General features: G+C 41.8%; 1 protein-coding gene across 4 annotated transcripts in view; it reads left to right on the top strand.

Annotated features, from left to right (window-relative positions):
- PXK (PX domain containing serine/threonine kinase like) overlaps positions 1-15,806 on the top strand; it is a 317,799-nt gene extending 301,993 nt beyond the window's left edge. Inside the window, exons 18-19 of one of the 4 annotated variants that reach the window (XM_069206556.1) lie at positions 9,820-9,849; positions 14,533-15,806. In XM_069206556.1, coding sequence (XP_069062657.1) covers positions 9,820-9,836 — 17 coding nt within the window. In that variant the 3' untranslated portion in view covers positions 9,837-9,849; positions 14,533-15,806. The remainder of the gene's footprint in view (positions 1-9,819; positions 9,850-14,532) is intronic. The other 3 variants (XM_069206557.1, XM_069206554.1, XM_069206555.1) reach the window with 3 other exon arrangements.
- Positions 15,807-27,316: the final 11,510 nt, after the last annotated feature.

Raw genomic sequence — 27,316 nt, 5'->3', positions numbered from 1 at the left:
ATTGCACTGTCCACTTTTAAAGTAGCTATTTGTGAATAACTTGAAAAGTATACATGCAATTGAAATGATTCAAAGTTCCTAATGTACTTACCTGCAATACCTTTCAAACAAGATATTACATGTTAAATTTGAACCTGTGGTTCTTAAAATAAACTAAGAAAATATATTTTTCTATAACAAAACCTATTGGCTGGATTTGTCTCTGAGTGTGTGTACCTCATTTATTGTCTATGTGTATGTACAACAAATGCTTAACACTACTCCTTGGATAAGCCTACTGCTCGACCACACTACCATAAAATAGAGCATTAGTATTATCTATTTTTACCACTATTTTACCTCTAAGGGGAACCCTTGGACTCTGTGCATGCTATTCCTTACTTTGAAATAGCACATACAGAGCCAACTTCCTACAATGTATGAATGTGTGTGTGTGTGCATGCAAGTGTGAGTGTTGTGGTGAATGTGTGTATGCGAGTTTGGATGGGTATGAGTATGTGTGTCTGTGTGGTTGAATGCATGTTTGAGTGCTGAGGTGAATGTAAGTACGGATGCTTGTGAGTGATTGCGTGTATGTAAGTGTAGGTGAATGAGAGAATGCATGGTGCGTGTGGGTGTCTGTGTGCATGTATTCATGGAGGGGGCAGGGGTGGGGGGGGCAGGGGAGGTGGCCGCTGTGTATGGAGGTGGGGTGGGGGAGTTCAGTGCTTGCTGGGGGGGGGGGGGGGGGGGGGAAGAAGGGGGTCAGGTTAGTCGTCTTCCGGTGACATGGAAGAAATTCCCTGTCACCGGTACCTAATACTGCCGGCGGTCGTCTGTGGACCGCCGGGTCTGAAATGATAATCTCCGGCCCGGCGGCTCCGACCTTCATGGCGGTTTGAGTGGAGATGTGGCAGGTTGGCAGCGACTCATAATGTGGCGGTCAACAGTGCCTGCCTGTTGGCGGTGGGACTGCCACATTTACCCTGGCGGTCAGAAGACCACCAGGGTCATAATGAGGGCCTGTGTCTATCAGGTAGTCAGGCAAAATTAAGGTCCTCCACCCTGTTGAACAGTGGACTGCCCTATTTAGAGATGACTGCTGGTCCAGCGATAATTTCTCTATGTTGAAAAGAACCATGCTCACTGGGGTTCCCTTCAAGGGACAAATTGTTTGGTGGACGGCGTCCTTTGATTTTTATGGCAGTCTACCAAACATTTAACATTTTTTATTTTTTCTGTAGAGTTTGTAATAACACAAACTTATGTTGTATTTTCCTATGTTAGAGGCATAATAAACAAGCTTTATAAAGACTTCTAGCACAGTATTCTGGGAGCTGGAGCGCCCCTGCCTAAATCTGTGAGTTCTGAGGCCATGTGCCTCATTATTGGGCAGACCGAACTCACTGAAGTGCCTTTGGGCTCATGGAGTCGGAGGAGGCCCCTTTGGGTTCTGCATCGGCAGCTTCAGCTTCGACGCAGAGGGACTCCAAAGGATCCAGGCCTGGACCCAGACCGGCTGTGGTCATGCCACCTCGACCTTCCCCAACACGGATGCTCCTGGTGCTGCTGCCAGGGCCGGCACCTTCCCTGTTGTAACCTACGACTCAGACACAGAGCCAGGTAAGCCTTTTAAGACGCTGACTTCAGGGCTGGTAGGAGCCGTGCCTCCTTAGTCCTTTCTTATGGGCTAGGCATCGGAGATGAATGGGAGGGGTCGCTGGACCATTTAGAATACCATCCCCTTGATGCAGTGAGCTGGCCGGAAGGCTTGGGTGTAACCAGCAAACTGGACACTTCTCCAGATACTTGCATGCTTTCTCCCCCTACCATAGCTGCAGAGGAGGGAGCGTCTTACGCTATGGCGGTGAGGAGGGCAGCTGAGGTCCTGGACCTTCAACTGCTTTTGGTGGCAGTCGAGACTAATCTCTTGACAGAGGTGCTGCAACCAAGGGGTTCCACTTCAGAAACTATACTCCCATTCAATGAGGCCCTCTCAGATGTCCTACTTGGCACCAGGTCCAAGCCCAGCATAGGGGCTCCTGTGAACAGGACGATTGCCCACCACCATCCCACAGCATTTGAGGACCCAGGTTTCTTGACACAACACTCCACCCCTGAGAGCTTGGTGGTCCAAGCCACTACCTGGCAGGGCACATCCCTTCTGCTTACCCCAGACAGGAAATCCAAACAGTTGGACTCACTTGGTAAGAAGATGTTTTCTTCTGCAGCCTTGCATTGTGGTCCGAGAACACTGCATGCCTTTTAGGCTGTTATTCCCACATGCTGTGGGATATAGTTGCCCAAGTGCTGTTACAGGTCCTTGAGGGGGCCCAAGCTGTACTCTCTCAGGCTGTTGGTGGTGGGAGAGACACAGCAAAGTTCACAATTTGTTGTGAAATTGACATGATTGGCTCGCTAGGTAGAGCCTTTTTTTCGACAGTGGCCCTGAGGTGCGCTGGTGACATCTGTCTTTTCGGGGGACGTCCAGGCTTCTTTGATGGACATGCCCTTTTATGGCACCTGTCTCTTCAGAGACAAGGCAGACTTGCCATTCGTGAACTTCAAGGATTCTTAGGCTACGGCCAGGTCTTTAAGCCTTGCAGCAACCCCTCACCCCCTTCTTCTGCCTACCACACCCATTTCCCAGTCAGCCACCGTGCTGCACATATCGGCCAGCCTGTAAGTGGCCAAGGGCCCGGGATCCACCAACCTCTTGGGTCATGTGGCCAGCAGTCTGGTCAGTCTGCATCCCATGCAGGCAGGTGGGTTTTGCAGATAGTCCGCAAGGGGCTACTCCCTCCCCTTCAAGACTAACCCTCAGTCCATGCCACCATCCTATGATCGGATGACAGGGGATCATTTGTCCCTTTTCAGCGAGGAAGTTACTGCTCTGTTGGCCAAGGGAGCCATAAAAGAGGGTTCCTGTGCCAGAAGTAGGCTGTGGTTGCTATTCCCCGCTACTTTCTGGTCCCCATAACAGTCAGGGGTCTCCACCTTAGCCTACACCTTTGTTTCCTAAATCTCACCCTCGGGAAGGAAAAGTTCAAGATGCTCACTTTGGCTCAAGTTCCATCTGCCCTGGACTCAGGAGACTGGATGGTAGCGCTTATTTTCATATCACCTTCCTGCCTGCCTACGGATGTTTCTTGCAGTTCATGGTAGACCACTTTCAGTCCACTGTGCTCCCCTTTGGCCTTGCCAGCACCCCTCGGGCATTCACTAAGATGATGTTGGTGGTTTTGGCTAACCTGCGGAGATCAGGGGCTTCATTCTTCCCCTTTCTCGACGACTGACTGTTAAAGACGAGTTTGCCCCAGGCCATCATCTCCCACCTCCAGACTACAGCGGACCTCCTGCATTTGCTAGGGTTCACTATAAATGTGCCGATGTCACACCTGACTCCCTCTCAGATGCTCCCTTTCATCAGAGCTCTTCTGGATGCAGTGCAGTTTTTGGTTTATCCTCCCGAGCGGTGATTCCAGGATATTCAGGCTATGATACCGATGGTCCAGCCTATACCCTGAATTTCGGTGGGATTGAGTGAGGTTGCTGAGCCCTAATGGCCTCCTGCATCCTGCTGGTGACACATGCCAGATGGCATATGAGGGCTCTGCAGTGGGACCTGAAGTTCCAGTGGCCGCAGCATCCGGGGAATCTCTGACAGGGTCCAGATCTCAGAGGGAACTGCGAACAATCTGCAGTGGCGGTTAACTAAGCGCAGTTGGGTCAGAGGCAGAACCCTCTCTATTCCCTCCCTTTACGGCATTCAAAGATATAACCACTCTCCATATCACTCTGTCTGGCCATTCAATTTCGTCAGTTCTGCTTTTAACAATTGCGATGGTAAGATTTCCCTCCTGTACCAGAGAAGTGATCGAGCAGTCCCTCCTAAGAACGGGTCATAGCCATTGAACAGATTATATGCAACATCTACAAACATTGTGTCACCTTGGATTGATGCATCCAGAAATTCCTCAGCTTGAGATCTTCTATATAACAAGGGTTTCTCAGGCAATTGTTCATGATGACAGTATTTCATTTTGAACTATATAATTTGGCTCCGAAAATGGAAGTGTAGACGAAGGTTAACCCCATCTATAAACTGCTTAGTTCGTTCTTATCTAGATCACCCTATCAAGATGCTTGCTCCAGATCGCGAGACACACAGACATACACAACTACCACATTTGATCTCTTCGGCAAACCATATGTTGTCTGATATGAATAACGTCTAGGAGGCTGATAGTGGCATACAGCCTTACATTATTAAATATGTTCAAGCCCCAGGGGAAGATGCTATTACAGCATTGATACATCAGGTGTCCGTTTTTCACAGGGGTTGCCCTAAGGTGGAACCTTCATACCGGTCATGTTATATGTAGACAGGTTTACTTTTATACATTCAATTATCACTTAAAAAATTCACTGGTAATTTACAGTCTTTGACCATCAGTGTAGAACAGTTTTGTTGCACTGATGACCGTTCTCTCCCTATAATCGTTTTAGAATTCCTATATGTAGTTAAGGAGCTAAAATCTCCTCCTGGGCTATAATCATCCCATCCTTTGAAGACTTGTTTTACTATATTTTTTCTAAATTTGACAAGCTTTGTTCCCAATAGTTTTGACTATTTTTTAAATCAGGCATTACACTACAGAAAAAAACTCAAATGATCTACAAGTGAAAGGTGGTACAGCAAATGGAGTGAAACGTTTTCTGCAGCCGAAACATCTGAGGATCTTCTAAGATCACCAAAAGCTGAGGAATTCTGATTCAATAAGTATTACTTTTGACCATAGTCTATGATCCAGCTCGTAAACTTGTAACAGTGGGTCTTAATTTGTGCTTCCTTACTCATCCCTGTCTTATCCTACACTTAGACTTATGCGTGGTTGTCAGCACGTGCACCTGTTTCCCGCAAAGGGTACGTGGCCAATACTTTGTTGTCTTCCATTTGCATTATCGAGAGTAATTTGATACTTTCCCCTCTAAATTTGGGTATTTCTTTAAATGTAGATTCTTCCTTCTTAATATTTGAAAAGATTTTTGTCCTTTTCAAATTTCAGACAGTTTTCTGTAACCGCTGTTTTCATAGCACTAGGTTAAAGTCTCAAACTGAATGAGGCCACCTGACTGTGATTGATAAAAGGCGTACTTCGCCACTGGCCAATCGTTCCAAGTGTACCGATCTATTCAAGATCTTCGCCTTCTCCCCCAAGTGATAATCTAAATGTCCAAAAGATCAAAAATATGAAGACTTAGTTTTTTTCTGTCCAGCCCCCGCAGCTCTGGAACTCTAATACGTGCTCACCGTTGTTAATCTAACCATCAAATGTAATGTAAGGTGACCAACCCTCAGTAGATGTCATTAACAAGGAAGCATCTTTTCAGGAATAAAAGGCCTCTTTATTAAGGGTAGTGACTTTAAGATTTGTAATGTATTTAGGTGGTTTACTGAATTCTGGCATGCAAAATTACCATAAATCTATGGGAATTTATGCATCTGATAGAAATAGCTATTACAGGAAGGGAGATGGCAAGCGGTTTGTTTTTTTGTATTCTTTTTTGTTTTTTCCTATGTTAAGTTGTCCACAAAGCGAAGCCCCTGTTGGGGCAGTTCATGTTTTACTGTTCAGTTGAGGATCCTTTGTTTAGACCGATATGGATTATGTATGGGATTGCCTCTACGGTTTTTGAGGGAGCTGACGTCTAGCATAAGTCACTCTCTGGACAGTTTTCTTTCAGCCTGCCTTTTCAGCTTTAAAAAAGCTGCTTATGTCTTCTTATCGTTGCTTCTCAGCTTGCTGTATGCAACTGTTCGCTCAGCGGCTTCTGCTCTCGCCTGCCAGTATAAAAAAGGTTTCTGCATTGAAAATTCGATTTATTTGGTTAATGTAGTTTCACGTATTGTTTTTTAAGAAGGTGAAAGCCAAAATGTTATATAAATTTGAAAGAGAGGGGATAGGATTTTGCATATGCCTTAAGTTTTTATTCAACTTGCAGGCTTTTGTGCATGCATTTGTCTTTAAAAAAAATGTTGCATGTAGATTGTTTTTCTTTAAAAAGCTGATGTTTGAGATCGATTGAATTATTGGTAAAATCTCAGTGCAAGATGTTATTTTTACTTGTCTTTAAACAAGTTTTTTATCACAGCTAAGGCAAACTTGTATAAAAAGCTTTGCGCCCACACAGCAGGGGCATTAGACCTGTTATTTGCAGTTTCACAAGTCACAAGAAGTGGATACTTTCCCCAGAAGTCATGAGCAAGCACAGCCTCCATGCTGAATCCAAGCAATCATAGTTGTTGCCCAGGAGCAGCACTCTAATCCTGACTGGTTTAAGCTCAGACAAAGGAAGAAATCTGACGCCTTTGCCGCTAATTCCAAAAAGAAGTAACATGATGTAATGCATCCTCCAAGGCATTTAATGCCGCTCCAGCTTTTGCTACTTCTTACTAAAAGTGTGCGAGTCACTGAGAGCCTGGCAGTGGCTCAGCTCGAGGTCCTATTGCAACCTCAAGCCCCTAACGAGCCGAGCTTTTGTGTGGCTTCTTCCTGCCACCTTCCCTCTATCCAGGATGTGACATTACATCCAGAGCTGGAGACTTTGGAACTGAGGAACCCCGGTTTGAGTCTTGGCATTGGCCTAATGTCTGGTGATTCTGCCCGTACCTATAAAACTGAATGTGGCCTTGTGTAATGTAACATGCTCATGTGAGGTGTTCCAATACCTTCTGGTCGAGTTTAGTTAATATTCTAAAACAATTGCAGAAAAATTCACAAAGTGGTTAAATCAAAGCCTTAACATAAGCAAGGACAAATACATATCCATTTAGATCCCAATTTGTTCAAAGGGAAATCAGAAAACCTAAATAAATCCCAGCTCCAACCGCTTATATTGTGTGATCTTAGGCAAATATTTTATTTTACCATTATCGCATTGGAAGGCACTTAACACGTAGCTGCCAATGTTTCATATTGCTATTGGTGATAGTTTCAGAATTTCAGTGTAACTATGAGTAATATTTCAACAACTATGAGCGACACTGCCTTGCAAGCAAAATCACGCGATGAAGACGAGGGAACCATAAATATCGTAATATATCGAAAATCCCATATCTCCTGTTGTACACCATCGCCACCTTGTGACCTTTGCTAGGTAAACTTGGAGTAGTGTTTAGCAAGGTGAGAAATTGGAACAAGAAGGTTTTACCGCACTTCAGGACTTGTGTGACAATCTCAGGCATTGCGGTAATGAGGGAAAATGGCCGGAAACGCGCTAGTCTAATGCAAGATGTGTGACACTTGGCAGGGTTGACTTAAAATATGTGAGTTTAGAAAACTAGTTGTAAAAAAAAACAAAAAAAAACTATTGTGTTTGATTTAATAGATTATAATGTTGCTCTTTAATAATATGAACCGCTTCCGGGTTTACCTGACAACTGTCTTGCCTCTTAGTTCACTAATGGTTCATGTTTAAAATGAGCACTTCTCAGTGCAGTGCTTTACCATGACGCATTAATGTCAGCTTCCACATGTCAAAGAAATACCACTTTTTGAATTTAGAAGACATAATATTTTACGTGATGTCTATTGTATAATTTACATAGCAAACGTTTTGAGGGTTCTGGTCTGGCCCGACTCCCCATTAATTTGCCGGCTCACCCACCTTTACTTCCTACTGTGAGATTTACTGTGTACAGTGTTGCAAATTTCACATCAAGTGTCTGCGGGTTCGCACTCTCCGAGCTCAGCCTATCTCCCATTACTATTTATCCAACTATGTCAGCTGTCCAAATTAGTTCTTTGATGGGATTTAAAACGGGCACACAGCATGAACGTCAATTCACTAAAATGCCAAGGGCAGAGGAGGTGACATCACACCATTTCCATTTAGCCTCTGCTTTCACTCACACACATGCCTTATACACACATTTACACACTCACTCTTACTTAAACACACGCTCATCCGCCAGCATGCACACAAAATACATTTAAAATCATGTTTTACTTACCCCAGCTACCAAGGAGAATCCTACCTCAAATGCGCTCATAACGTCACTGATAGTCACAAATAGGAAGATTCACAGAAACAAAATAATCACACATAGTATTTGGATTGCTTAGCTAGTCTTTCTATATTTTCAGTATACACGATCGTTTCTTTTTGTATCCTTAAACAAAGGTCAGAATTTTACAACAGCATTCTGGATGTACACTTAAGTACATTACATATACCCCACTACCAAAAAACAAACTTCAATGTGGTAAGATGAGTGCAGCTGCAGTTTCCAATTAAGCCCGATTTGTATTGCAAACACATTTTAACTATTGATACACAGGAGTAGATCGGTCCCTCGGCGGATTGATACAGCCAGATGCCAAAGTCCCTTCCCGTTTTAGTCTATAAACACTATGGCACAAGCTTACTGAATCAGTTGAAGAATCTACCTCCACTCTGCTCTGCAAATACAATGTAATGTAATACGTTGCACTAATTTTTACATGGTCACTGAAAACTCAGATTTACTAGTTTTGGGGTGCAACCATGCTGTCCGTTTTCCAGTGTATAGACCCAATAAGAGACTGACATTGTTTGGCTAGTACCACCCACATTGTACAAGACTTTTTTGTTCCTGAGAAATACATTTTACAGTTCCCTTTCTAAATCACATCAGTGTACCCAACATCTAATGTCTATTGCCTTGCCAAATGGATAGGAGGAATCTTAAAAAAAGGTTATCAGTGATTGAAATGTATTTGCAGCACATTAGTGGGATGAATGCACCTAGCATAAAGCTTACCACATCGAGGCTGGTTTTGTTTTCACTGAGGCAACGTTTGGCTATATGTATTAGAGTAAAATGTACATTCATAATGCCATTGTAAATGGATGCAAAATTATCAGTGATGTGCATTGAAAATATACAAAGCCAAACACAGCAACCTGCATACTATATGTGCGATTTTGTTTCTTTTTCTCAGTCGTTTTTTGTGGATTATATCATGGTGTCCTGTGAGTTTTCGGGTACGTTTTTGTTTTATCTTAAAAAAAAATAATATATATATATATCCATTGATGAGTTGACTTTGATAGCTGATAAGGTTGCAATAAAGTGCAGGACTGCACCCACACTTGATGGTAAACAGGCATACCCTGACCAGCAAATCTGATAGCAAGAAATAATAATAGTAGGAGTTGTGCTTTGTTCCTTACTGGATGGTTCAAAATATTGATTTTTCTTTTTGAAATAGGTTACAAAGGAGTCTCTTGATGGACCCATTTTTCCTTTTATATTGGTTGTCCTGGTTCTGGACCATCTTTTGTCAGAGTGCCAGTACAGGTTCCCTTGTGGACGCCATCTCTCCCACTTTCAGATGAAAGCTTTAGGTTGTGTCTTTAAAATACATTGGTATCACTCTCAAGGGCGGCTGTGGTTTGGTTGCCAGGCAAACACATGGATGGCTGTGTCTGCTGCTGACTTCAGTGATAACTATCTACTACTTGGTCCCCCTGAAGATTTAAGAGTTTGAGATGGACCTAAGGAATGGTGATTTAGCTGTGACTTGTTTATGAGGAGCTCCGCTTCTAAAGTGTGTGTGTGATCAAATGCACGGGACTCTCTTTTGTAAGATATGTGCCTGCAAATGAATAAAGTGGTGATTTATATGTTAGAAGCTCTGCACTAAAATTGCAAAAATGCATGTTACTTAAATTAGATTCTGTGACATTTCAGCAGCAATCTTGCTAACAATGTCTATTGTGTGTAGTTGAATGCCTTTAAACCCGAATAATGACTTGTGTCCTCTTTTTCTTTCAATGCTGTCTTCAATGTAGAGCATGCAACATTTTGAACGTGGCCTTTCGGTAAAGTAATCCAATGTTGATTTTTCTGTATTTAAAGATGCTCTGTTTCTGTGTCATTATGCCAGACAACAAGACTCTATATATGTGATTGAAAGTGAGGTTGACACTTGTAGGTCAAAACGGTTCTATTTGGGTTTTCAAGAAATGCAGCATCTTTAAAAAAAATCCTCATCACTTTGCTTTGAGTTCTGTCTCTCATTTTTTTGCGCAATCCTCTCTGCAAAAGGCTGGTCAGCTCAAAGAGACTATTGTCACTGTTCTTAAAATGAACGCTTGCCCACATTGGCATGCATTAAGCGGGTCGCCTGATTTGGACCAAATGTAACACGTGCCACCTCTTTACTCGTGCTTCCGTATCTACAATGGAAAGTGAGGATTTTAAATATCCGTTTATTACCTCCTGAGCTGAAGAACCCTTGTACCTTCAATATTTGGAATTGAGTTCTGGATCCGCTTAAATAATTAACACCATGATTGTTGCTTTAAATTGCTGACAAGCACCTTTTCATCTGTTGCTTTTTCTCTCAAAATTGTGTTGTCTGATCAGTGAGATGAAATACATTTTGTTAGGACAATTTGTGGACTCATGAAATAACTAATAAGGTAAAATCTGTTTTGGTGGTTAGAACTGTCATTATAAGGTGGGGGAAGATTAAAATTTTCGAAATAGGAGAGCAGTTTATTAATTAAAAATAGCCTTAAAATCAGTACAACTACTTGAACAGGAGAACAGAGTTATTTTTTCCCCTTCCTGTGTAAGGGCAGTTTTGTGAAAGCAATAGCTGTTCTAAACTGCTGATTTGCATTAATGTGTCTGTTCAGTCTTTTATCCGTGTGTTGGACTGAATCTCGCTTGGCTTGAAGCAACTCTCACGGTATCTCCACAGCAGTTTCTTCTTCCTGTGAGCATTTTACACCATTTTTCTTTTCATCCTCATTTTTTATTTTTACGGAAGTCTGCTAAACAAGCATGCATTCATCACTGTGGTCATATTTCTACCTTGGTAATGTGCTCTTGAACCCCCACGTCTCCATTTAGAAATTTTTTGAACTCGTTTTGTGTATGTTGCTAGCGGTCTTCTATTTCCTCCATTCACGCCTCCCACTGCATGTTTTGCACTTGTTGTTCAAAACTGAGAAATGTCATACTTATCTTTGTGCAGATTCATTTTTGCACATTATTAGCCTATCGCTGTTTTTTCTCTGATCACATTTGAATCACTTGCTTAATTTGTTCCATCTACAGGTTAATGTCTTACAGTCGTAGTACCAAATTTGATGTCTCCCCTAAAAATAGCAATAATATTCTCTCGAAAGTGTGTACCCTCCCCCCCCCCTACGCTTTACTACTGAAAATAAATAACATTTCTCTTCCCGAAATGGGTAGATTGTACATGCAGAGGTTTAAGAAAAAAGAAAAAGTTGAAATTTCATTTTTGTTTCATTCTTCCTTTCGATCAGTAATATATTTCCTGTATGTTTACCCATACTTTTCAAGCCCCCTGAATTTTGAGTTGTCTGATGAACTTTGTCACACTTTCACCCATCTTGAGGCAAGTTTTTCAGGAATAAACTAGATGTTGCCAAAACTGTAATAATTGTTTTTCAAACTTACGTAGTTGCTACTAAAGTCTACTACCTTCTTGCTGTACACAAATTTCAATAAATGTATTTGACAATTCGTCTGACATTCTACATTTTTCCTAATAAAAACCCTTGGAAGTCAGACTTTTAATATCAACGCAATGCTTGCATTAATTACAAATCATTATCAGCTGTTTGAATCCCATTAAGGTTACTCATTTAGAAATCCAGACTTTCCTGGCGCAAGTGTGAATTGTACTTGCAAAAACTCTTTTGTAACAGGGAGGAAAGAACGCCTACTTAAAGTACTGAGTTTAGCTGGCGAGATAGAATGATACTAATGTTGATGTGCTTATAATTGAGACCCAGAGCATTACAACAATGTTTCTTGTTGCTGAATGCTCGTACACACTTCACACAATGTGGCGGTAAAATCCACAAGCCTTCTGCAGTGTTGTGGTCTCAAGTAGGAGTCTTTGCCTTTCATTACCTTGTTAATGTAGGCCTCCAGTGAACCTGCTCAAAATAATATGGTGCTCCAAAACAGCTTATCTTAAAAATGCTTTGCATTTAAAAAGTGGACTGTAGCAGCAAGATTGAATAAGATTTGTAGTTACAGCAAGGAAGAGATAAGTACATTTAGTTCACTTTTCGTACTTCTACATGAATTTGGAAAAAAATATAGTGGGATACAGCGTCTGAAATCCGTAGTTCTAAATATAAGGCACATTATGTACTGAAATGCTTTATGGACCTTGGACCATCATGCTGCCTGTTTTTAACATGACCCCAGTTTGTCCTGTTTGGGATCATGTATAGCAACAAAACCATTTATGATCACAAATACCTTGAAAATACACTGAAACATCTACAATGAAAGTAATTACAGGGAAAAGATCAGGTATGTCATTACAACATGTTTTGAACGATGCGGCTAATGGGTTATTTTAACTAATCAAGGGTAGACAAGGAGGGGATTTTGTTTTTTGGCTAGGATTAATGTTAAAGTAAGGGTTAGGAAATTATTTAGGTTTAGTGTAAGGTTTCTTGTTCATTTTCATTTTTAATTATGGTGCAGATTGCAATTAAGATAAGTTGAGGTGGTTAGTGGGATGGTTAGGAAAAGGTTTGGAGTATTGTTAAAGGCTAAAGGGTTTGGTTTAGAACTGTTATTGGTGAGGTAAAACAAAAACATAATAATGGAGGGATTTGTTGTGGCAGACAAATGTTGATTGCAAAATCTGTCATGGAGCGAGTTATGACGGGTCCTCTTTATGGTATCCTCTGTAGTAATTTCCATAATGGCATACATTCCACTCATTGTGTTGACATCTTTGAATTTCCGATGCTATCTAACACTATTTCAGGCATCTTGTTTTTTTCTGTCGGTACGAGTTGATTTCCAGTGCATTGTTAGATAACAGATATGGAGGAAAATGTATACTGACTTTTTCTACCTTTTGGAGTTTTTCTTTGCACTGCTGCACATGTATAAGGAGCTTTGTTCTCTGCAAGGTTACCTTCCGTCACTTGTCCCAGTTGTCATGCTTTTCATGCAGATGTAAAAAAGCCTTTGCAAATGTACACACCCTCTAAAGGCTCACATTCTTAACATCAAAGGTGCATTTGCCGAAAAAAGCAGCAAAGGTTCTACATTGGACAGGGTTAATTAAAGTGTGCTCTTGGGAAAAAAATGGCTAATACATTGTTAAGCCAAGACTCCCAGTGGTTCAGATACAATTCTGATGTGAAAATATTTTACTTAGTAACTTGGTTTACTAGATTATCAAAGAATGGTGTGAGAAGAACCCGCAGGAGAGTACCAGATGCAGTCTTGTCTTCAAAGATTGAGGTTTCTGATGCATTAGTTGCTTTGTTTGAAGCAGGCGATGAACATGAACAGTTAAATGGTGTGTGCTTGACTAAATAATCTTCGAAATTAGGCCTGGTGCTGCATATACTAGCAAGAGAGCAGCACTGGTTTAACAAAGGGTCAGTGTCCTAACTATCCACTTGTCTTCTTTAGGTTTTGGCCATAATGGCATACCTTGGTGGAGTTGGACCTGAAACAAACTTAACTTGTTTGTGTTTTTTTATTTTTTATTCATAGACCCTTGAGATAGATATATATATATATATATTCACAAATCCATGTTGAAATAAGTTTCAGAATTTATATCCAACAGAGAGTAATTCCCTATGGTGTGTGCCCTTGCTTTTCGAAAAGAAAATGGACCGAGTAAAACCTCATCTTTATTTTCTGTTCACCTTCTCTCATTTCCCTGTGACATTTGTGTAGCGAATGGGAGCGAATTAGGCAGTGCATTTGCAGGACCCTACTTCTTTTGTCCCTTATCCTTCTGATCTTTAAACACTTCCTTCCACTGTTGGAACAAAACCGACAACAACGTGTCTTAAGGCAAACCCAAACACTCAGGTACTGTTTCACAAGAGTGCCAAAACAATAGTCTGTGAGGTTCTCTGGCTGGGAGGCCCATTCATTCATTTATTTGCAGTTTTTGTGTATCTCTGGGCATAGCCTGTGCAGAAAGGCACAACATTGGGTATTCAGAATACATGAAAGCTAGGGCAGAGCCCAATGCACAAGGTGAAACGTAATCTGCCATTCACTCACAAGCAGATAAAGGGTGAACCAAACCTTGGCATTCTTTGCTTTGAGCACATACAGACCTTCATATCAACTGAAAGCTTACATGAAAAGCGTAAAGGTAAGTGGACCCCCCAGCAAGTCACTGCATGGTAAATGATAACGTCTCCGGGAACTGAATGCAGATAACACTACAAACTTAGTAAGGACACTCGTAAAATGAAAGTGCCCTTTCTCAGTACTTGCAATCGTTATGCCCACAGGGTTATGGGCCCCACCAGGGCTCTGCTATCACCTCTCTGCCTCTGTTTAGTGATGGAACTGTATCCCCCAAAGCAAAGTCAAAAATAAAGATGATCATGATAGCATTACTTATTCTCATAGGTAGCGAGGATATTTCTTGTTTGTAAAATCTATATATGTTGTTTTTATTTTGCTTTGAAACCCCTTTTTGAGACAGACTAATATTTACATTGTTTTAAACTTAACAGGAGTGCCAGCAGTCCCAGTTCCTCCTCCGCCTCCTCCTCCCCCGGCACCAGCTCTTCCTTCAAACCTGGACATGCCATCAAAGCTTCCTCCTGTGTCTGCTAATGGAACAGGCCGGAGTGCCTTGCTCAGCTCCATTCAGAATTTTAAAAAGGGGACTTTGAAAAAAGCAGATTGTTCTAGCATTAGCTGAATGTTTACCGCCAGGGTGACATCCTCTGTGTCTAATCGCACCGTCCAGGCACATGAGTGTTGTGTAAGCATATATGACAAGACTCTTGCATACATTTTCAATTTTACGGATCATGATTCCCCTTTAGTAACAAAACGTTGGAGCTCAGGCACCTTCTTGTGAAATGAGTTTATCTTATAGAATAGAGCTTCACCATGATCTTAACAAGAATTATGAGATTGCATCATAAGGATTTCTTTAGTCATCAGTTTGGTTTTTAGTTGTACTACTAAGCGTTAAACTAAAGTTTCTGATAAATAGGACATCAGCATAAGTATCTTAAAATGTTTAACTTTTTTCTGGATTGAGGTGGCATAGGAATTATTTGAAACATCTTTCCGTCACTTTGCCATGCCTGAGCTCTTTCCAGGTGCATAGTCCATCTTGCCGTTGGATCAAGGAAAAGTAAATGTATGTTACATATTATTTTTATTGACACAACATTATTTAAGCTGTGAAGCTCAGCACAGAAAAAAAATTCAGAAAAGATTTGTCAAAGCATATCCAATTGTGATATGGATCCTTAAAAGCCTGAATTAATGTATCTCAATTTTACTTAACCTAGTGTGTTGAAACAACCATCAACCACGCCTTAGCCTGCATCTTACTAGGTGTGCGGAGGTAGGGGGTTAGAAATATCATGCAACGAATTAATGTAAAATATACATTTACTGCATGATAGGTCTCATTTGGTACTTGACAGCTTCTGAGTTAAAAAGAAAAATTATGCGTAGATAAACTTGAAAGCGATAAAAGCAGAATCAGCCTCTTCGCTGAAGGACTGCAGAAAATGCTGGTTTGTACTTTTAAATGTTGCAAATGTATTGAAAATTTCTTTACTCTATAAATTGCTTAAAAACTTTAACCAAATTGCACTTTAGAGGGTTGTAGATAGTTCATTTTTTATTGAAGTTCACCTCAACCAGTGTGTTTGTTACCCTGCAGAGAATGTAATTGTTTATAAATATTCATGTAACCTGTGATATACAGTACATATATATATATATATAATTGTCATATTTTTATTAAAATAATGAAGCCAGATTGATTTCTTGTATTCTCATTTCACTTGCCACATAAATTAGTAGAGTGTTTTGTTGTGTTGATTAGTCTGAGTTCCAGTTTGGAACCCATAGACCTTGCGAGCAATGGTCATTCCAGGATCTCTAACAGTTAATCCAGGGGCGGTCGGCAGGGCTAGTCCTGTGCTGCTATATTCATATTGTACATCCGACTGTCAGTGTTATTCATCATAACACATTTTGGAGAAGAACAGAAAGGACCCCTTCATGGAGAGAATCCAGCCACGCCATACAGTTCTATGTCAGGACTGAAGGCTCCGATTATGCTTCTCTTTCTATGCTTTATTTATTATTTATCCAGCAACCAATCAGAGAAGTTTAGAAACAAAACATATCCCATAAACCTCCAAACATCACATGACTAACCATAGAGAGGGACAGTGTGTGTATATATGTATGTATATATATATATATATATATATATATATATATATATATATATATATATATATATATATATGCAACAATAATACACTTCCTCTTTCTTTGCTGTGCCCACAGCCAGTTAAGCACCCTTTATCTCCTCATTGTAATTTTGCCATGTGTGTTTAACGCCGCGCTACCCGCTCATGCCTTGTTGTTTACTGTAGTTCCTTTGCGCAGCACGTGAAGTGTTTGGCTTTTATTGTGGAGTGGGAGCGGACGGCAGCGCCTCGCGCCCGCAGTCCTATTTTTAGTCCCATTGAGACTAAGAGCATGCGTAAACGCGTGCATAGGTTTACGATCGTCACAGGCCTCATTTAACGCAGAGGTGCTCATAAACGGACGCGTGGCTTAACAAAGAAGCGTTTTCCTTTTAAAAGGGTCTCCACTTTGACTTGGTGGATCTCACCTAATCGTTTTCGAAGATTAAAGTGCCCTGCTGTATTACTAAAATAAATAGTGCTCTTTATTGCTCCCTGACACCCTGTAGCTTGATATTGCACTGGGTTGTATAAATTTGCATAGGCTCTGCCTAGAGTGCTGCAGGCAGCTCCCTCCACACTCTGTTTTCTTCACCTTCACGCCTGCTGGGGTTTTGTACTCCCCCTGACTGTAGCCCTTGGCTACCATGTGAATCGCAGTCCTTCTGGGACCTATCTGAATTAAAAATAATGGCACAATCATATTCCTATGATGAATATGAATATTTTGGTGGTGACGTCCCTTCGTTGGAAGAAAGACTGGAAGGGGCTTTGGGCAATATTGTTCAACTCTGTCAATAAAGCCTTGGCGAAGGCTCTGGTCGCGCTTACCCACCATTTTGAACATTTTGCCTGTCCTAATGGCCGTTTGACCCCACTCATACCTTCAGATGAGGCTCAGTCTGAGCATCCTAAAACATCAAAGGGTAAATCTAAAGCCAAGAAAGGGCCCCGTTCAGAACTGTTTGAATGCTTATCAGCCTCCATTCGGAGTGAGCATGGTTACAGTACATCTCAGCTCCAGAAATGACAGGAGGCTGGGCCTCCCCCAACAAATCAGATTCGGATTCCGATCCGGACTCAGACGAAGAGGACCGCCGGGCCCAAGTAAAGGTAAGAGGACTGACAAGTCCAAAGATGAAGCAACAAAGATCCTGGCAGGATAAACTACTAGATTTATCAGGCCTGCTAGCGAAGATCCTGGAATTAGCCTTCCTGGCGAAGGAGTCAAACTCCCCTATTGACCCATACATCTTAGTGGGATGGGCTCAAAGAGCTATTTGCCACTTGGGTAATGTCAATGTAGCAATTTCCACAGAACTGAGACGATCCATTCTTATTAGGATAGACCCTCAGTTGAACGAACTCTCCACCTCAGAGGCCAGTCCTGTGGCTCGGGGACTTCTTTTTGGGCCTCTCTTCATCAAGGATCTCTCCAAATTTGCAGCCACCTTTAATTCAATGGATAAAGCCCAATTGTCCCTCAAAAAGGTGTTTTGCAGCACTCTTTTTCGACAGGCGGGACGGATGCGGGCCGATCGTCAGGCCATTACTACTATCAGGGCCCCAGACGTGACTCAGCAGGTAGTAGATGAGGGTATGACAGAGGGCAATTTGCAGATTCTGCCTTCTACCCTACCCTGTCACCTGGTGGACAACAACGCTATTGCGAGAACTATTACAGAGGCCAACAAAATACCTCTTAGGAGTCCTCAAATGCAGGTGAGAATTATCCCTTATTCAGAGGTGGTTCTTGAGGGGAGGGTTCAATTGTTTCTGGACGAGTGGCAGAAGTTGACCAAAGATCCTTGGATCTTAGAAATAGTGCAGGGCTTCAAGCTAGAATTTTACCAGTCCCCCTCTCAAGTATCACCTCTCCCTCTTCCCCAATTTTCCCTTCGAGACCAAGAGATTATATCGTTCGAGATTGAGTCGCTTCTGAAAAAAGGGGCCATTTGCTGGTCTACCCCACATCCCAGATGATTGATCAGCCCCATATTCCTAGTGGACAAGAAAGGAGGAGATTCACGTCTAGTGTTAAACCTAAAGGAATTCAGTGCCTGGATAGTTTACAGGCATTTCAAGATGGAGGGTATCCATCTCTTGAGAGATATTCTTCAAGAAGGAGATTGGATGGTCCATTTGGACCTGAAAGATGCGTATTTGACTATTCCAGTTTTCCTTCCTCATCAAAGATCTCTCAAATTCTGTTGGCTCGATCGATGCTTCGAGTTTCAGTTCCTCCCTTTCGGACTATTGTCCGCTCCATGGTGCTTTACCCAAGTGATGAGACCTGTGGTAGAGTCCCTTCGTGCTCGAGGGGTGGGGTTAATTGTTTACTCCGACTACCTGATCCTCATGGTGCAGGATCCTTCAGTCCTGATCAGGCATCTATTGTGGACTATTCAGCTTCTCCAGAACCTGGGGTTTCTGATCAACCAGGCCAAATCTTGCATCCTCCCAACCCAACAGTTGGAATTCTGAGGGTTCCAGAAAGACTCAGTGAAGTCTCAGTTGATTCTCCCCCAACAGAAAGTGCACAACATAAAGAAGGAGTTACGTCTCCTGTTAACCAGACAATTTGTTTCGCTAAGGAATTTAGCAAGGATAGTGGGACTTCTGTTGTCGTCTATCCAAGCTATCTACCCGGTCCCCCTTCACTACAGGACTCTTCAGAGACTCAAGATTTCACATTTCCACAGGGGATTGTCTTATGCAGAAAAGGTTCCTCTGTCGGAAGAGGCCAAGACGGAGATATCCTGGTGGCTCGAACACATGGAAACCTGGAACGGCAGAGCAATCTTTGGCAATTCAGTGGATGTCATTGTGGAGTCAGATGCCAGCAGATGGGGTTGGGGAGCCCGTTGCAGGTCCCTGACTACAGGGGACCGGTGGTCGAAGGAGGAACTCTGTCTCCACATAAATTGTCTGAAACTGCTGGCAGGATTGTTTGCAATCCGGAGTCTCTCTCTCTCCTCGGTCAGACGGTTGCATTCTATTGCAGATGGACAACATTTAAACAGTCAGATACGTCAACAAGCTAGGTGGTATGAAATCACAAATACTAGCACACATTGCCGAGGAATTTTGACAATTTTGTCTTCTACACTGGATCTCGATGATTGCGGAATACCTGCCGGGGTGAACAACTCAGTGGCGGATTCCTCTGGGATGGCAGCGACTGGAAACTACACCCGAGAGTGTTTCATTGGATCAATCAGCAATGGGGCCCGTGTTCGATGGACTTGTTCACCTCTCGCCTGAACCATCAACTCCCCAAGTATTTCAGTTGGAGTCCTGATCCGGAGTGACACCCACGGATGCATTTCTTCAGTCCTTGTCAGCTCTACTGGGTTATGCACAAGTTCTGGCGCAAGTTCGCCGGCAGTGGGCAGAGATTATACTAGTGACCCCTTTGTGGAGAGCACAAGCATGGTTCCCTCTAGCTCTGGAGCTATTGTGCGATGTCCCTCTCCTGATCCCGGTTCACGACGACCTGTTATGAGACCTTTTGGGGAATCCACACCCCTTGATCTTGACTGCCAATCTACGTCTGGTAGCATGGAGAATTTCAGGAAATGCTAGCTGTTGCCAAGCATTTTGCCTCAAGCTTCATTCTACATTCTCCAGGCTTGGTCCTCATGCACCCACAAACGATATGCCTCCTCTTGGAGACGATGGGTGCATTGGTGTTCAGAACGAGACTCCGATCTCTTTAAGGCTAATGTCAATTTAGTAATCAACTTTTTAGCTTCATTGGCAGCCTCTGGTCTTGCTTATAGGTCTATTAATAATTATCACTCTGCGATTTCGGCGGGTCATATGCCAGTTTCTGGCAGACCAGTTGGTGAGCACCTAGTAGTATCTAAGCTCATGAGGAGCATTCATTTCTCAATCCCTCACAGCCTCGTTATTCGTCCATTTGGGATGTTATTGTAGTACTATCCTTTCTTCTTATGTGGCAGGTGAATAAGTATTGATCTCGCAAGCAGCTGTCAGCCTAACTAACTTTACTCTTGTGTCTTATATCTTTTATTAAAAGCCCATTGTGGATATTGCATCTGTAGTGGTGGATCAGCTTTGAACAAGCATAATCGGAGCCTCCGGTCCTGACATGGAATAAAAAAAATTCTAGCTTACGAGTCAAGAATTTTCAATTCTATTAAGGACACGGAGGCGAGGATTATCCCACCCTATGGCAAATGACGACTCATCTTACACGTTAAGTACTAATTTTTCTTTGAGATGAAACATTGACTTACCCACCCTGTTATATCAAACGGTTGAATTGCTGGTATTACTATGTACAGCCTAGTTGTGTCCTTGGTGGATATTATGGTTTCTCTATGTGTTTGTTTTTTCCTAGGTTTCGAGCAGAAATAATTCTGAAATCTTCAGACTTGCGGTTGTCGTTGGACGATATTCGTTCTTCATAGTCTGGATATCCGGCGTTATCGGAAATGGTTCTTCAGTTCCCTCTCGGGATGGATTTTACTTCTCCTGTTGGACGATTTTGGTTCAATTGTTTTCTTGGACACTGATGTTGTTTTATCTGCCTTTTTACAATTTTGCTTGTGATGAATGGCTATATTCTGGCCTTTACGCAAAGAAAGAGGAAGTGTGTTATTGTTGCCTCCTTATATATACTGTCCCTCTCCATGGTTAGTCATGTGATGTTTGTAGGTTTATGGGATATGTTTTGTTTCTAAACCTCTCCGATTGGCTGCTGGATAAATAAAGCATAGAAATAAATGCATAATCCTCGCCCCAGTGTCTTTAATAGAATTGGAAATTCTTGATGAGCAAGCTAGTATATTTTGTATTGTACAGGAGGCCCACCCCGCCTCAACATTCATGTGCTTTATTTCATTAAATTTGACAGTTCAGCACACGCCGGCTTACCTCCACTCATCAGCTTCCACGTTGAACTCTGCAATAGCACAAGTACATACTCTATTTCCCAACTTTTGGGAAACCTTAATACAAATTAGCGATCAGCACGCCTATATTTTCTAAATTGAACTTGTTGATGGGCGTGCCTTATAAACACTCTTCTGAGGTTTTCTACTTTGGTAACTTCACTGCTTTATCACTGATCAGCATGCCACCGACGTGCTGACTGTACTCAGAAACTTTTTTTAAATGTGCTGACATTAATTGGCATTTGGCACGCCTAGATTTTCTAAATTGATCTGGTTACCAGTATACTGTCCCTTCATCAGTCTCTGCCACAATAAAATTGTGTTATACTTATGCATTAGATATATATTCAAGTATATATTATACATCATGCAAAATGCAAATTTCCCTACACATTTTCTTTCTGAACCCAGAGCTGTTAAACTTAAGTGGAAGCACTGGTTTAAAAATGTTTTGCTGAGAAGTTCAGCACAACAAGAAAAATAGCGCAACGCTACAATTGCTTAGGCGCTAAAGGTAAAAGGATTTTTTTATCACTTACCTGTCATTGCCTCTCCACCAGATGTAGAATGGAATGATCACATTGAAGCGGTACACAGATTACAAAACCATTACAAAGATAATACCAGCATAATAGTGGAACATCATAGATTTGTCACACACAAACAGTATCCACATAAATCCATTGATTACTTTTTAGCAGAATTAAGAATATTTTCAGCTACTTGTGAGATTGATGGCAACTTAGACAATTACTACAGAGATCAAATTGTAGTAAATTGCTATGACAGACTTATTCAAGAGAAGCTACTGTGTTGTTGCATTCCTAATTTACAAGAGACATTTGAGATTGCAAGAGGAATACAGAGATCAATAATGGCATTGAAAGAATTGAACAAGAACAAAGGAGATTCCAATATAGAACAAATCAACACCATCTTTACCAAGACTAATGTCAACAGCTCTACAAAAAAAAACCCAGAAAGGACGGAAAATCTGTTAATGCTAACGTTTCTGCAAATAGTAATTCATGTTATTAGAGGTGGTGCCACGTTGCACTTAGCTAATTTCAAGAATTGCCCGGCAGTTAACAACATGTATCTTAAGAGTAAAAAAAAAGTTGGTCAAGAATGTTCAGAAAGTGAATTTCATTGATCAGGGAGAAAGCAGGATGGAACATAACTCAGAATCATAAGTCGATAGCAGGGTAGTACTCTATCAAAATGGCAAATGAGAGACAAAGTTGTACTAACCTGGAGACCCGGTGTGTGACATAGAAATTGATGGTGTTAAACTTACAGTCACAGTTGACTGACTCCCCTATTTCTATAATAACAGACCAGTTATTCTAGCGTAATTAGGGTGAAATCAAGCTCTGCTCTCTAGATATACGCACAGTGCCTTTTGGGAGTCACACCATTGACATAAGGATTTTCCTCAAAAGTAATAACATTCCAAGAGAGATTGATTTTAACTAAGGTGTATGTAGTGAAAACAGGGTATAATATATTAGGTTGGAAAGATCAGGGTGATTTTGGCATGGTGCTGGCACAGAGCATCCCATTTACTTAGTGTCATATCCTCTTTCCATTGACCCATTTCAAAGTCTGAGAGATCTGTTGGAATACCAATGCTACATTGTTTGATAATCATTTGGGTCTGGTCAAAGGTTATAAACATAAGATTGTATTGAAAAAGGATGCTCTGCCGGAGGGCAAAAAGTCAGAAATATCCCGCTGACTGTGAGGAGTCAATTGAAGAATCATTTGATAAGTTCTATTCAGAAGGAGTGATTGAACCTATAGACTCATCCCAGTGTATTTCACTGATTGACATGGCTGAAAAGAGGAATGGGAAAATCAGACTATGTGTCGACCTCAGGTCATTATATAAGAACATTTTAATAGACTCCTTCCCCCTTCCAAATATACAGGATATGCTAGCCTAGTTAGGAAGTGCAAAAGTGTTTTCCACATTGATCTAAGAACAGCCTATCATCAGGTGAAATTGTGCAAAGAATCCAGATCACTTACTGCATTCTATACACCCTTTGGTGCCTATAGATTTTTACAGCTACCTTTTGGCTTAGCTTTGGCCGCATCAGTTTTTCAAAATCTAATGTATAATCTGTTTGGTAGCAACAATCAAGTAATGGCGTATTAAAAGTCATCACTTGAAAGTCTTGGTGGAGGTTTTAAGTACATTGAGAAAGCCTGGCCTCACAGTCAAGAAGGAGAAGTGTAAATTCCTGGTTTCAGATGTGGAGTACTTAGGGCATGTAATTTCAAATAAAGGTTTTAAATCAAAAACAGAATTGTTAAATGCCATTGAAATGAGTCTACAACCTAAAGATAAAGATCAACAAATCTTTCCTCAGGCTATGTGAATATTATTCCAGATTCATAGAGAATTTTGCCTATCAAACTGAACCACTTAGGAAGTTGTTACACAAAGGGGAAATATTTAAATGGGGCGATGAGGAGAATGAGGTGCTCAATAGGTTGAAAAGACTGACTGTGGGTGCCCCTGTGCTTAGTGCTTTTAGAGATTGTTACAGTAGATGCCATTGCAGTAGGGTTAAGCACGGTACTCTCACAAATGGTAGATGGGAAGGAGGACACAATAGCATTTGCCTCCAGGAGCCTTTCAGCTGCTGAAAGCAACTATAGCACCAATAAGAGAAAATTGTTGGTATGTGTGTGTGTGTAGACCACGTCACACTTCTCAACTTACCTCTGGGGTAGGCAATTTTCTCTACTCGCAGACCATTAGCGGTTGGTGTATTTGTTGGCCTAAAAATAACTTAAATAGGGCAAGCCCCAGACTGGTCAGGCTTCTGGTGAGAATGTATGAATTTAGTTTTGATGTCAAGCACGTTCCAGGACCAAAAAAACAGAGAGCAGATTTCTTATCCTGGAGCCCAGTAAATGATGGTATAGATACAAAGAAGGAGGAGGATGTTGAGTGTGTAGGTGGAGAAGTGGATGGACTAGTGGGTGCTGTCTGTATGATTTTGTTTCAGGAATGGAAAGAAAAGGCTAAAGAGGATCAGTGTCAGGTGACATTGAGGAAGTTTATAACAGCAGGGTGGCCTAGCAAAAGGAATCTAGTGAGGAGTTTAAACCGTATTTCAAAATTAAAGATGAACTGTCAGTGGACAATGGGTTAGAGTGTTGAGAAGGAACCTATTAATACCCCCCTCCTGTTCTCGGAATGCGGTTGGTGAAGTGAGCTCATCAGGGTCATGTAGGCATAACCGGAACCAAGAAACAGGTACAAAGCTACTATTGGTGGTCTGGCATGGGTGGACAATTAGAAGTGATCTTGGGTTGTACTGGTTGCAACCAAGCAGACAAGTCCTGGAGGGTATGTAAGACTCCCATTGTGTCCAGTGGAGCTCCCAAGGGGACATTGGGAGAAATTAGGTATGGACTTTGTGGGTCCCATGAATGACTTACCTGTCAACATGAGATATGCATTGGTGACAGATTTTATCTAGCTGGGTGGAGTGTGAACACAAATGTGATAATTGATTATTTATCAAAATTGTTCAAAAGGGAATGTGTACCTGGAGCTTTAGTGACAGATAATGGGGTTCCGTTTAAATATAGGGCCATAAAAACGTTCCTCAATTCAGTTGGCATCAAACACCTTCCAGTGACTTTGTATAGTCCACAGGGCAACGGATTAGCAGAGAGTCAATAGAATGATCAATGATAGCATTCAGATTGCAATATGTTCTGGTGATGATTATAAGGAAACGTGTCCAAGAGAGATTATGGAGTTATCTCGACACCCCACATTCATCCACATAGTTTCCCCATTAGTGCTATTAAGGGGTAGACACTCCTCTTCTGAACTGGCACCTAGATGGGTATAAGATAAAACCATGGCTGAAAAGAAACTGCCAGATCTGTAGGTGGGGCGTTATCGAGTGTTTGTGGCACAAAGAAAATGTAAGGAGAGGTAAGATGATTTGAATAAGGTGAAAGAGGTGCACTTGGAGATTGGAGGTTTGGTGAAAAACAAAAGACCTCAGGGTAAGAAAATAAAGGGTTTAAGGTTTTTTCCAGCAACCCATCTGATCAGAGTTTCTAAACATGCCATTGAGGTGCAAAACTGTAAATGGTTGACCAGGAGGTGTGTGAGGCATTAATAAAGAAAACATGAAAGGTTGGATCAGACAAGGGGGCAACAGGTCCCCAGGAGCAGTGGTGAATGTACAAAGATATACAGAAAACAAACAGAATGTTGGATAGCAAGGTCACTTGGCAGGCAGCAGCAGGTAATGGGGTGGGTCCACACGGTCCAGCAGGCACTGAGGTGGAGGTTGCTGTGGTAGAGGGGCCATATGGTAGGAGAAGCACTAATGTGTCATGGGAGCCACCGAGAAGAACATGCAGAAGAGACATGTTACCAAAATATTTGCAAGACTATGTATTGCCACTGGATTCAGGCTAACCTGGCTGATGAAGGGTGATTCCCTGAAACCGGTCCTAGGATGCTTGTTTCTGGTCCAAGGAGGACCTGGCCTAGCAGTTCGGGTGGGACTGTTCCCATGAGGAACAGGGTAAAGACTGATTTGCATATGCCTGGGTTCAAATTGGGGTGGCATGATGAGCAAAATAACAATGGATTAAACCCAGATATGTGACTGGGGGTGAGTGTTTGCATTGTTCAGCATTCCATCCATCATCCTTTTGTGTTGCTATGTATTGACAAAGTCCGAGTAATTTCTACTTGTATAGTTTGCCTTATAAGATCTTCCTTTGCCATTATTCTTGTTTATCATACCTATCCACAAGCCTGTGTTATAGTTGTATTCACATGATTTTGCCACCAATGTAGTGGTAAATGTTCATTGTTATTACTGTTGTAAAGAGGAAAGATAAGATGTGTTGATTAGTCCGAGTTCCAGTTTGGAACCTATAGAATTTGCGGGATCTTCTAATGTGTGCAAGGGATTTAATCATGCTGTGCTTCACAAGGTAATACTTATTTTCGCCCAAACATTTTAATGTTGTGCACAGATAACTGTTTTGAGGTCCTTAACTTCTTGAAATAAGCAGAGGCACTATCCAGGAAAGCAAACTGGAGCAGAATCTTGTGTAAATAGCATAGGCCGTGGCGATGTTTATCACCCTCAAATAGTCTTCAGAAAAAGAAATCCCTCTTATTAGACCGTATTTATCCAGGCATGCTTGGTATGATCAGCTTCACAGATATTGCTCTTCTTCCAAAAAGGACTTCCGTTTTACATACCAGCTTACTCAGACTAATACACCAGATATTAGAAACAAAAGTTCAAACTGTATTTTTAGCTGTTTGGGCCAAGAGTGTTTTCATTCCCAATCCATCTTCAATAAGTAACACCCTCTTAAAACATTAGCTGTAAGGCATCTCTAACTGTGGTACAAGCCAAATAAAAAGTAAACAAGCGTCCTAGTTGTTGATCGTTGCTCCCCAATGTGTTTCACTAATCTGGTTTCAGCTAACTGCCTATATCCCACTGTGCTTCACATCATCCTTTCAAGACAAGGGGACCCTGGATTTGCTTTTGACTGGGAAAATATCTTGAGCAGCTTGGGCTAAAGACCTTAGTATTTTTCAGCTCAGATGCGGTTAGGAAATAAAGGCCTAGTTAACTGGATGTATCAAACCCTTTCTCATAACAATGTAGGAGCTATGGCAGACTTATGGCACATTAGCGTCATTTATTTTTTTACGCTGATGTGGCGTTGGAAGGGCAAAAACGCTGTGCCAAATTTAAAAAGTTGTGCAGTGCTTGCATTGCACCACTTTGTAACCCCTTGCGCCACATTAAGCCTGCGCCAGGGCAAGGGGGGTTCTGGCGCTAGGGGTGCTGTAAACATGGCACAAGGGAATCTTATAGATTCCTTTGCACCATTTATATCAGCAGTTTTTAACCCCTGCTAAGTGCAGGCGTTAAAGAGGCTCCCATTGTTTTCAATGGGCCTCTGGGTGCTTTGCAGGATTAGTGTCAACATTTTTTACGCTAGCCCTGCAAAGTGCTGGACTAGCCACAAAAATTATGATGCTAGCCCCCCTGACTACTGCCATGGTGCACCGTATTTTAAGTAAGATGCGCACAGGGTGGCGTTGGGGGAGGGGGGGCACTAAGGGGCGC

This window comes from Pleurodeles waltl, chromosome 9 (assembly GCF_031143425.1).
Source record: "Pleurodeles waltl isolate 20211129_DDA chromosome 9, aPleWal1.hap1.20221129, whole genome shotgun sequence".
Classification (NCBI taxonomy): Eukaryota; Metazoa; Chordata; class Amphibia; order Caudata; family Salamandridae; genus Pleurodeles; species Pleurodeles waltl.
This window is presented reverse-complemented; position numbering and strand designations above follow the sequence as displayed.